Here is a 12989-nt window from a genome sequence, read left to right as displayed (position 1 = left end):
CAAATGAGGACACAGTTGTTCACTGCACATGAAATCACAAGCTCCCACTGTATGAATTTTATTGAAATTTGCTGTTTTAGATACACATGTTATATAATAACAGAACCCCATACATGCCACAAGAGTTCCAGTCTGGGTACTCAAGGGTATATGCACTCATGCTTGCAGTATTTTCAGCCACACTTACAGGTGCAGAGAACACTACAAGCAGAGTAAAACTAATTTGAATTTGTTATAAATGAGGAAAGAAAATTGACACGTGGAGAAATTAACCCACGTCCCCTAAACACTAGTCAGAGTGCTCTAACCAGCTGAGCCAACTGGTAGATAACATGAATTTATCGTGATGTGTACTTTCTTTCCTTGAGGCGGAGTACTTAACAGAGTACTTAAACATTGTTGCTCACTTTGTGTGCACTGACAGATATACCAAGTGTAAAACAAAATACTCCTTTCCAAAACTGATTTTGTTGGTAGACTGATGCATCCTCTCTCGTCATTTTGAAGAACTGCCAGGGTTACATCTTTCTCAAAAGCATATTTTGAAGAACTGCCAGGGCTATATCTTTCTCTAGAAACCAATGTTGATGTTACAAATTATATTTCTCTGTTTTAGTTACGTGGAAGCACTGCCGTATTTTGTATATGCTTACAAGTTTAATGCAACTCTTAAGCGAGAAAATAAGTATTACTCAGTAGATGACAGACTTATAGCGGTATACAGGAGAGAGTGTTTGTTGGTGAGTACAACTTCTGTTAGGATTTTTCCTAGCATCTAACTTGATAAATAAACTCTTGGCTATTACTTTGTTTAAGAAAACTACAGGGCCGGTCGGGAAAGTGTACGAATCGCCTTTGTTAACTAGTTCAACTAAATTGATTGTACAGATAGATTTCACTCATAAAACTCGACAGGGTGTTTTGCAAACAGCAGGACACCACTTCCCATTATAAAGGCCATTCCAAAGATCACCAAAAATGGTCATCAGCTTAGTAGATCAAATGATTTACAAAGGTTAGATAACACACTAGCAGTTCAATGGTTTTCTTAGCATTGAGCTTTCGATCTGTCTTGGTCGACAATCCTCATCAGAATGATGAATTCCAAAGTCCATACGTGGTGGTATGATCAGCTGATTTTCATCTTCTTTCTTTCAGCAAGTGCAGGCTTAACAACATTTGCAATCTACCCTCATTAACATGCAGGGTTAACAACATTTGAGTTACTCTCATTAACATGCAGGGTTAACAACATCTGTTATCTACCTGATTTTCATCATCTTTCTTTCAGCAAGTGAATGATCAGTGTGCACAGGCCTTTGAATCTGATGAAGCAAACGAAGCTGACGACGCATTGAGGATTATAGAAGAATATGTAGTGCCATGTTTAGGAGTCTTATCAACGTCCATATATGCTGAAGATAATGTTGCAGCAGAGGACATAAGAGATAGATGGTATAGTTTCCTAGGACAGGAAATTAATGGTAAGTTGTAGCTTTATTACATTCTGAGTAATGGATTCAGGTGCTACATAAATTGTTTGATTGATTGATTGATTGATTGATTGATTGATTGATTGATACACTGATGGCGGATGCTAAACACTTTCTGAATAACCATGGTATAAATGAAAAACATTCTCCAAACCACTTCATTTTCTGTAAAGATGGTTTTGTCTTTGAATCTAAGAACATCAGAAGGAGCCTTCTGAAATTATTCTAAGTAGAACATTACTAATGTGTACACTGTAATACTTTCGTGTAATGTCATGTAAGGCCAAAAAAAAAAAAAAAAATCTTCTGGTCAGGACATTCTGCCTAAAGTGTTGCGACAATGCAATTTTTTTTTTTTTTTTTTTTTTTTGGGGGGGGGGGGGGATTCTCAAGAAACCTGTCACTCAATCTACTATTTATGGCAATTACTGTTCTTTTTATTTAGTACTTTAGAGCAAGTGGGTATGTGGGGGCAGATGTCATTTGCTTGCTCATGATTGGCTCTGCAGTTGTCTTCCTTGAAATAGGGTGGGTTATTTTTGTGTTTCCCCCAGATCTGCAGACTGCATGGGCTGGACAAACACACACAAAAAAGACAGTCACAAGGGTATTTAAGTGATGTGCACACTAACCAGAAAAATTTTTTTTTTGCCTTAGTACTTGACCTGCATACACATAGGCATTATACCTTGGCTGCTCATAGTTCCTACCTTACGAAGTCTGTAAGCACTGGAGAATCTTGCACATCCATGACATCATGGTGACATATATATTGTCATGTTTTATTAATGGGACAAGGAAATAAAACTAGTAAATAAAGATGAAAGGGTGGACTATGGTAGTGTTAGTTTGTGTGTCTGTATGTCTGTGTATATGTCATATTTTTTCCTAACCAATTTTTATTTACCTATACTGTTTCAGCGTCCCTCCAGGAGAAGTTCCAGGACTTTCTCCCCAAACTTATAGATGTCTCAGTCGATGCCTGTAACCTTAAGACGCCTACAATGACAAGAATGAGGAAGTCACATGACCTTGGTGAAAGATACTCTGAAATCATGACGACCGTCATGCAGAGTGAAGTGTACAACTTTAATAACAAGACAGCGACATCATAGCAGTAGATGTAAACACACTTTTAGCACAGTGATATGATTTTGTTAGATGGGAGGGGAGAAGCATTGCACAGATGGGGTTGGGAATAAACATAAGTTATGTAAAACTACTTCTTGTGAAATGTCAACACTAGATGGCGCTGTTATATATTGCTATTACACTTACAGTGCTCTTGTTCTTCTTGTATGGATGCTGCTTATCGTCCCAAGAAGTCAATGAATGTACATTAACACCTAAAGCTCCTCTGAAGGACTTTACTGCAAACACTAAACAGCCAAAGTGAAACTCAAAACTTCTGGAAATTTGAATGACTTTATTCATATGGATCCTACAAATACACCGACTACTACAAGTGATGATAGTGACTGCTGCAGTAATTCACAATACTACTAGTAGTACACAGTCAATAGAAGAGGGATATTCCTCTCACTAACATCTGTGATCTACCCTCATAAACATGTACAGTTAGCGTCTTGTGAGTTGCCTTCATTAACATGCAGGGTTAACAACATTTGAGTTGCCCTCATAAACATGCAGGGTTAACAACATCTGTTATCTACCCTCATTAACATGCAGGGTTAACAACATCTGAGTTACCCACATAAACATGCGGGGTCAACAACATATGTTATCTACCCTCATAAACATGCATGGTCAATAACATCTGTTATCTACCCTCATTAACATGCATGGTCAATAACATTTGTGATGTACCCTCATTAACATGCGGGGTCAACAACATCTGTTATCTACCCTCATTAACATGCATGGTCAATAACATTTGTGATGTACCCTCATTAACATGTAGGGTCAACAGCATCTGTTATCTACCCTCATAAACATGCAGGGTTAACAACATTTGTGACCTACTTATGTCAAATGAATGTGAATAAAAAGTTGCACTACAAAGTATAAAGCTTGTTTTGTGGGCAAGATGATGCAATTAAAGTGAGTGTGAGCTTGATGATAGATGACATGTAAGGGCATTTACTTTTTTTTAATTGGTACTTTTATATATATATCACTTTCTTGTATATTTTAATTGTCTTTTTGTACCATTTTTGCGACTGCCAATAGATGCAATCAGTTGTAGTAATAGTAAGCTATCACCCCATGTCCGGACGTCCTACCAAACATACCACAGTTATAACAGGGTCTTGCCAGGTTAATGGTGATCATGTCTGTATGTCTTTTAACCTGTACAAGATATCCACACACATGATGAATATACACCATAAGGTGAAATACTTCTGAGTGCATCTGTTGACATTTTCTTCTCCACTGTGAACTCTGGGTAAGATGAGATAGATCATTGTGACTCTCCCAGCCTAAGACCACAGTTAACGGATGTGCTATACTGATTTATCTATGGTTTCATAACTTCTGTGTCCTGGCAAATGTAAATACAACTCGCTTATGCCTGTTCATTGTGTCCACTAGAACATCTGAAACTCCAGTTAAACAGCCGTGTTCAATTAGTTAAGTCAAATTATTGTTCAGATAGCTGTGTTGGATGTCTATCAAAACATGAAAAATGTATAGTATGTCAGAAAAGCTCACAGATTTATTTTAATCTCTATATGTAAAAAGGGATGTATTTAACTGGATTTCATCATTGAACTCTCATACATGATGAAAACTAGATGAGCTCAATCAAACTCTGCTTAATATGTTTTTATATATTCCTTTTACTTGTCCAGAGATTACAGAGTATCACCAGGTCAATAATATACACTTATTGCCTTGCTATGAGGGTATGAGTACCGTAGATGTCGATTACCTCAAGGGCTGTTATGTACCAACTAATTCCAAGATTGAAAACCGACGGAAAAAGTTGCTACATAACTGCACAAGGATTAATATGGTGTGTATACTAGTGCCCCAGTATGACCAGGCAATGTGTTTTGTAACACATCACATTCTTATTTTCTTGCAGCAGTCAATGCAAACCACCAATAAGACTTACGTGGTACATGAATATTGCCCTAGGGAAAATTAAATGTGACTAGTGCCCAAATATGCAAATTGAGGTCACTATGGGTCAATAGTCCATACCACCTGACATAATCTAAGCGAATCACTGATGGGTATATCAAAACAGTTTTATAAAAGACATTATTTTCATATACTCTCTTCTATAAGGAACTTGTGTGGTTAAGAGGAGGACATTTTCCGGTAGATGTTTAGTTGTGTACAATGCATAAATTGTCAACACATGTTCTCAACTAAAGCTATTATTCATGTTTAATGTTACTTTTGAATTTCATAACTTATTCAAAGTGTATTATACTTTGCAATTTGTTTTCAGCTATAGCCACGCACAATTCTTTTATTTAGCATTTTAGATATCAAGTTTAAAAATTTGAACTGTTTATAAGTTGTAGACAGGTGTTTTCATTCACCTGTGAATTAAATAACCTATGACATTTAGGATATCTATTAATTTATTGGTTGGTCAATAGGCAGATGATGTTAACAATATGTCAATGAAGCAACCAATTACATTTAGGATATCTTTGTTTTGATTGGTCAATAGGCAGACGTTGTTAACCACATGTCAACTAAGCAATCAATTACATTTAGGATATGTACTGATTGATTGGTCAATAGGTAGATGTCAGTCACATGTGAATGAAGCAACCAATCACATTCCAGGATATCTTTGTTTTGATTGGTCAATAGGCAGATGATGTTAACCACATGCCAATGAAGCAATCAATTACATTTAGGATATGTACTGATTGATTGGTCAATAGGTAGATGAAGTCAGTCACATGTGAATGAAGCAACCAATCACATTTCATGATATGTTTTGATTGATTGGTCAATAGGCAGATGTAGTCAGTCACATGTGAATGAAGCAACCAATCACATTTTAGGATATGTTTTGATTGATTGGTCAATAGGCAGATGTTGTCAGTCACATGTGAATGAAGCAACCAATCACATTTCAGGATATGTTTTGATTGATTGGTCAATAAGCAGATGTTGTCAGTCACATGTAAGTAGCAGCCAATCACAGTGTAGGAATATATCACTGACATGATTACCATGGTAGTTTACCTTTCAAATGTCAAGATACATATTTCCATGAAAGCAATTTTGTTGTCAATGAAAAGACAGTTTTCCACCACACTACATCTAATAATAAGATTGACATTGGAAAGTACTGTGTTGTAAACACGACACTAGTTATTTTGTCATTCATAGAAAATGGATTGGGTCTCACTTTGCATAAAATGTCCACAAAAATTACACTTGTAACAAAAATGACTTTTTATATAGAAATGAAAAATCATTGCACACAGAAAACTTGCCATTCATTCAGTCAACGTTAGTTTTATGTAAATTATAGTCTTTTCATTGCTTCCACCATTTTGTGTTTTTTTGCCTGTATATCAAAAATTATGTAAATAGCCAAAACATGTTAACTCTTTACTGTATAAGTGCATTACACAATTGAGGAGCACAGTATCGTGTAGTTTTTTTTGTTTGTTTTTTTGGGTGTACAATCATGCAAATGTTAAGAAGACTGAAATAAAAAACATTTGGCTTTGTAAATAAAACAAGTGTGTTTGTGTGGATATGTGTTAAAGCTACACTATAGCTGTAACTTAATATTTGTTTTTTGAAAATATTTTGTTAGATACAGTAACTCACACATACTAGCATACATCCTGAACAGTATTGAATCACCTGTGGGTGAACATGTAATAGTATACAGACAGATCAGAGGGAGTTGTGGGTAAAGTAATGTTGTATAGTGTGATCATTTGATATTGCAACATAATTTAGCATGTGTAAATATCGTATCCTGACCTGTACATGTACTAAGGTGAACGTGTGTGTGTGTGTGTGTGTGTGCAGACATGTATGTATGTATATAAGTATGTATGTATGTATGTATGTATGTATTTGTGTATATATGTATGTATGTGTGTGTGTGTGTGTGCATGTGTGTGTATGTATATATATATATGTATGTGTGTATAAATGTATGTGTGTGTATGTATGTATGTATGTATGTATGTACATGTGAATACGTAATGAATTGGTAATAAGTAACAATAGATAAGAATAAACAAAACAGAAAGAAGGGAACGGTAACACACCGTTTTACTACATGCCCCATAAGTATACCAAACAGAAAGTAAAGGTACGAAACATTATGGTAACAAGTTCAGTTCCTATCAATCACTTGACGCCTAAGTCCACATTGCACGCACCATGTCACAAAGGTTATCTGAACAATCAACACGTTGGTTTGTTCGTCTGGACCTGGACAAATATAAGGAGAACCAAGCCTCAGAGGTACAATGACGGTATTTTTAATAAGAAAGTCTACGGTTTTCAATATGAGTGGATTCCATTGAAGCAAAGCTTGGTTGTCATGGCGACTTATAACAACAAATAACAAATCATAGAGTACTCAAAGACTCACTGTTGTGTAATATGAACAAGGGAGATTCACAATGGCCAGTATGTGTCAACACAACAGTGCAGTGTATAGACACGGTAAATAAAAAAATACTGTACACAGTTGTCTCGTGGCAAGATTGAGGTTTGGAACAGCATACAATTTCTGCTCGTGACCAAGACTTCGTGTCTTAAAAAATATGGCATCTTCAGAAGCTGCCATGTATAAACAAGGAGAGAAAGTTGGAGAGGATTTTCTGTCTTGCAGTGTTTGTCATAATCGGTTCACAGAGCCAAAGATACTGCCATGCCTCCACACGTTTTGTCAGGGCTGTTTGATTCCACTAGCAGAGAATGGAAGTTTACAATGTCCACTGTGTCATGAAGACTGTCAGTTATCTGGCGAAGGTATTTCGCAACTGAAGACAAATGTATACCTGAAATCACTCGCTCAAGTCGTCGTTGAAAAGCCAAAGACTACACCAGACATTAAAGAGATGGAAGGCAAGTGTACACTATGTCAAACAGAAATGGCAGACTCTATATGTATTGATTGTGAACAGGAATGTTGCGGTTTTTGTGCTGAAGTACACAAAAATGCCAAGGTTAGTCAAGAACATCAGATAAGTACAATCAAAGAATATAAGGCTGCAAAATCTGCTTATCCATGCTCCAATAAACGAGTAGGTTATTGTAAAATTCACCAAACCAACAGAATAACACTATTCTGTGTAAACCTTCAAAAAGCCATTTGCTCAGAGTGTGTCCACACTGAACGCTGTGGTCCAGAACATTCCCACAATGATATACAAGAAATGCTAACCCAGGAATCAAAAAAGCTCTTGCATCTTGTCTGGTCACTAAGAGAGAAGGCAAAAGAAGTCGACAGGATCAAGGTGTCTACACAAGATGACAGTGTTAATATGGCAGAGCAGTGTCAAAGGGAAACCAGGAAAGTGAAAGAGACCGTAGAAATAAGAATGGAATTTTTGAAGGCTGAAGGGCAACGATTATCAAAACAACTGCGAAGCGAGTGCGCTGCAAGAGAAAGAATATTGGAAACTGAATTAGACGAATTGGAGATCAGATATGGGCAGATAGTCAGCATGTGTTCTTATTTGGAGTCAGTGATGTACTACGGAGATATGTACCAACTCTTGGCATTGCACCAAACAACAGCTGCCAAAGTGGAAGCCCTGGTTGCTGGTGACATTGGAAATACAACTGTCCGTTCTCCCCTCACTTTTAGTCCGTCAGAAGATCAGGGTATGATCGGAAAACTCGAAACTGTCACAAACACAGAGAAACGTTTGAAAGCATCTGGGAAACATATCGCAGTTGAATTTTTTGAAACGAATATCACTAAAAATGTCATGTTCCGTCTTTGTATAGTGATTTTCTTCTGTTGCTTTCTTTGTCTGCTAACGTCGTATGACACAAATGTTCAGGTTGATAATGTGATAATGGGGAACTTTCCAAGCGTCCTTTCTCAAGGACAAACTGCACATTTGCTCATCAGAGATGGAGGTGGACATCCGTTGAGTTGTCAAGAAATCACAGGTACAATACGACAGCCGGATTTAGTTACAGGGAAGGGTATGATTATAGACAATCTAGATGGTACCTGTAATATAACTATCCATGGACAGATGAAAGGCGAGTATCAATTACATGTTAACCTAAGAAACCAAGCACTTCCTGGATCACCTTTCCAAATTCATGTCGAAAGTGAAATTTCTATGAAAAGAGATACATATGACATCAAGGTAGAAAGAGTCCCACAGTATGTACGTTTGGGTGATTTTGTGCCGCTGTTGCTAAGCAACATCGATGGAGTTATCAGACATCCCTGTCCATGTGATGATGTGAAAGTTACAGTAAAACAACCCAACCACGTTATTGGCACCCTCAAAGCGATCGGCAACCGAGACGGGACATGTAATGTGACAATACATGGGCAGATGACCGGGAAATACATGATCAATATCCAAATATTTGGCTTTACAATACCTGGATCCCCCTTCAATGTTTGGGTTGTCGAGCAACTCGAGAGTGAATGTTCAGTGTATGAAAATGCAAGCCTACGCATTGCAAATATCCCCAATACACTCTTCAGGGGTTATATGGTTGACCTTAATATAACTTCTTATAACCACAATGACAATACTACTAGTATTCCGTGCAGTGTACTTAACACATTTATCAGGCAACCAGACTTAATAATAGGCCACGCAAAGGTTACAGACAACAAAGATGGTTCATGTAACTTAACACTACATGGACAGATTCTAGGGAAATACCAGATTACCATAGCGGATGAACAGGGTCGGATTCTTGAGTCAAACTTCGAGGTTGAAGTTGTGGATGACTCGGACGGAGAGGGTGTCTGGTTAGATAGCATATCGAATCTGCAGATTACTTCAATTCCGAAATTTATTAACAGAGGTGATGCAATTGACATACTAATAAGTAACGTAGCTCAAAGACCAATTTTATGTGATAACGTTGAAGCATTACTCCAACAACCTGATAAAATACTTGGGTCTGCAAAGGTATCTGACAATAGAAATGGTACTTGTAATATCACTGTACACGGTCAGATTGTTGGGCTGTATCATTTAACAGTGGTCTTTAAGAATCAATTATTTTCAGAGACTCCTATTGAAATTCAAGTTTTGCAGGAAACACAAATAATGAATGAAACTGAAATATCACAGGTTAGAATCGTCAATGTCCCTGGAGAACTAATGGTTGGGGAATCTGCTGAAGTTACTTTAGTCACAAGTATCTCAAATATTAAACCAATACAGTGTAATATAGTTCGTACTCAAATCAGACAACCCGATAAAATTCCCAGTAACATCAAAGCTCTTGACAACAGGGATGGGACTTGCAATGTGACAATCTGTGGACAAATTGTGGGAATCTATGACGTTACCATAACAATTGGGGACCAAGTGATACTCGGGTCACCATTTCAAATTCAAGTTGTAAATTTAGCGGACACCAGCTGGGAGAGTGATAACTTGCATGCTAGTGTATCAACATTAAGAATTCTTAAGAACCTTACAAACGTCATACATGGTGAAAGTATTGAGTTTCAAGTTGTTTCTATACATGTAGATCGACAAACTGTTCCATGCAATAGAGTCAAAGCAAGGGTCAGTCAACCAGACGGAGTGTTAGGATGCATAAAGGCAACATATAACAAAGATGGGACATGTAATCTCTCTCTACATGGACAAATAGTCGGAACGTACCAACTTACTGTCCAGCTGGAAGATGAGATAATACAAGGATCACCATTTTCTATCAAAGTTGTCACAGAAACCAGAATGACTTTATCATCTTCTTTCGAAGTTGCTGAAGTAGGAGTTTACGGCACAAGCACATTAATGTATTGGATAAGTAATATTGTCTTTTGGATAAGAAATATGTTATTTGCTGTGTTTATACTGTTCTTCGTTATAGAAACTGACTACAAAGATTTGTCATACGGTATTCCTTTAATTTATGCACTGGTGTCGAGCATCGAACCTGTGACTTTCATTTTGTATTCTATGGATTACATTTTTGCTATTAAGATGCTGTTATTTGGCTTAATGTTTTCATTTGACTCGGCTCTGCTTCTCATGGTGATTTGGAATGAACGGGCAGGAATTCACCGTATTATCATTTCCCATATACCATTAGCATTGGTCTGTATCTTTCAAAATATTTATCAACTGATATTTTATTTCAACACAGTCTCATACGTACGAATAACATCATTTTTGCTATGCCTTCCGTGTAATCTTGGGATGATTGTTTTGGTGTTAGAAAATCGAAGCAATACCATATTATTTCCACTCATGTTGTTCCTTACGAAAGTGTACGTATTCATTTATTTTGTTGAAGACTTTTTGGTTACCCCGTGGTCTCAACGTTTATTTTTCATAAAGCTGTTACCTATTCTTGTTAGTGGTGCCTGTGTTTTTATTACTATAAGCGATAATCAACCAGGTTATAACAACATAGCACGTTTTAAGAATATAATAATTGTTTGTTGCGTTATTCATTTCGGGATGGTGTCGTCCACCTTTTAGACTATGGTTTCTAGTAATTCACCTGTCATTTGATTTACTGTTTATGATCAGTTTACAGACTAGAACTTGTTATAGTCAAAGTTTGAATAGATGGAGATGCACCCATTCTTTTCAGAGATAGAAGTTTGGAGACACACTCCATGTACTTTGTTGAATCATATCATACATTGATATATGGTAACCAGGAAGTTGCATAGAATATATTTCTAACATATGTTGACATGATAATCTTTGTTTGTCTGTCAGTTTGTAAGTTTTTTATTCATTCATTCATTCATTCATTCATTCATTCATTCATTCATTCATTCATTCATTCATTCATTCATTTGTTTGTTTGTATGTTTTATAGAGATATACGGGGCATCATGTATATCGCAACTGAACGCTACACATATCCTGTGCAACATTAAATTCATTAAATCGGATACCATGGTGTAGGATTTCATCATTTTTTTCAATGCATTTCTTCATTAATTAAGTGTTCGAAAACATTGACTATATAGAATCTGGACTGCTTATGGAATGTCATCATATAGCGGCCTATAACTACAATTACAATTACTCAACTGTTTATTCCAAATGTAAACATAGCATGTGTACATTTATAATTTACAGTTAAAGGCAATTAAACATCAACTCCATGGGGCCCTGAATCAAGTGATTCCAAAGTTTTTCAGGCTAGATATAACTTTGTACAGAACATCAGGAGTGCATGAAAAATATACTATATACTAGATATACCCCCTCCCCCAGCCTCTTTAATTATATTTGGCATACATTTCAAACTAAACGCTCTCATTTCAAATTTTAGTCACAGACACACACACACACACACTTGTTAATGTTATTCAACACAGTGAACATGAACATGAGATTAACTTTTTGATTGATTGATTTTATTGAACAACAGAATCATTTAATTACATATTTGACTTATTAATTTCAACTTTTAGTTTCATATTAAAGTTATGACAACTGTGTAGGTTTATCATGCAGTGGATGATGCATCACGAATTTCTTAAAGTTTATCAATATTATTGAATGCTAGCTAGAAATGGAAAGGAAAACAAAACTCGACTATCAACTTCTTTAAACTATACTCCAAGGATTTCATCAAAATACCAACCTGTGTATTATTAAAGATGATTGTCACATAGTTATTACAAGCTGAATAAATCAATAATTGATTCTATTAGTAGAGTTGTCACTATGTGATAGACTCGCTCACTGCCAACACTTGTTTGCCTATTTTTACATTTACTATGACCAAGCAGCCAGACCAATCTCCTTGTATGGTGCGCCCTCATTAGAAATGGCATGGCATCCTGAGTTCGAACATTTGTGCAGGCCTTATTAACCGATGAGGGCGCGTGCTGTTGGGTCAAAGTAAATGTAAAAACATAAAATGTATCGTAGCCATCGTTTGTTGTACTGTGAGATAGTCTAATCATGTGGATGCTTAAATTCAGTGGTGGTACAAGTTTGCATCTACTAATGAAATGTATATTTTTTTGTAAAATGCAAAAATTCGAAAAATTATACCAAACGTAATGAAAGTCAAATTTAAACCCCAGAATAAAAGCTTAATCCCTTTTCACCATAGTAACCATAGTAACTTAAGCTTGTAATTAACAACTTAATTAAATACATGCTGCTTGCAATTGATGACAAGGTTAGTTGTAAACTATCAAAGATTAGAGGTCAACTGAATTTAATTTCTAAAAAGAGAATTATTACTAAACTACACGGTAACTTTCCAATAAAAAGTTACATAAGATTAAAAGTAATCTATAGATGACTGCCGAATACAAGATCAGAAGTATACAAACAATATTGAAATCATTGTCAGAATGTATTTAAAATTTGAAGTAACTTAAGAAAA

The 12989-nt window shown here is 36.2% G+C and overlaps 1 protein-coding gene across 3 annotated transcripts in view; it reads left to right on the top strand.

Moving 5' to 3' along the window:
* The window catches only part of LOC144440243 (ubiquitin carboxyl-terminal hydrolase 25-like), a 31657-nt gene extending 25521 nt beyond the window's left edge, over positions 1-6136 (top strand). For all 3 annotated transcript variants that reach the window (XM_078129568.1, XM_078129569.1, XM_078129567.1), the window contains 3 exons: positions 617-740; positions 1292-1484; positions 2415-6136. In XM_078129568.1, coding sequence (XP_077985694.1) covers positions 617-740; positions 1292-1484; positions 2415-2608 — 511 coding nt within the window. In that variant the 3' untranslated portion in view covers positions 2609-6136. The remainder of the gene's footprint in view (positions 1-616; positions 741-1291; positions 1485-2414) is intronic.
* The last annotated feature ends 6853 nt before the right edge of the window (positions 6137-12989 follow it).

The sequence above is a fragment of the Glandiceps talaboti genome, chromosome 9, assembly GCF_964340395.1.
Source record: "Glandiceps talaboti chromosome 9, keGlaTala1.1, whole genome shotgun sequence".
NCBI lineage: Eukaryota > Metazoa > Hemichordata > Enteropneusta > Spengelidae > Glandiceps > Glandiceps talaboti.
Note: the sequence above shows the minus strand (reverse complement) of the source record. Positions and strands in the feature narration are given on the sequence as shown.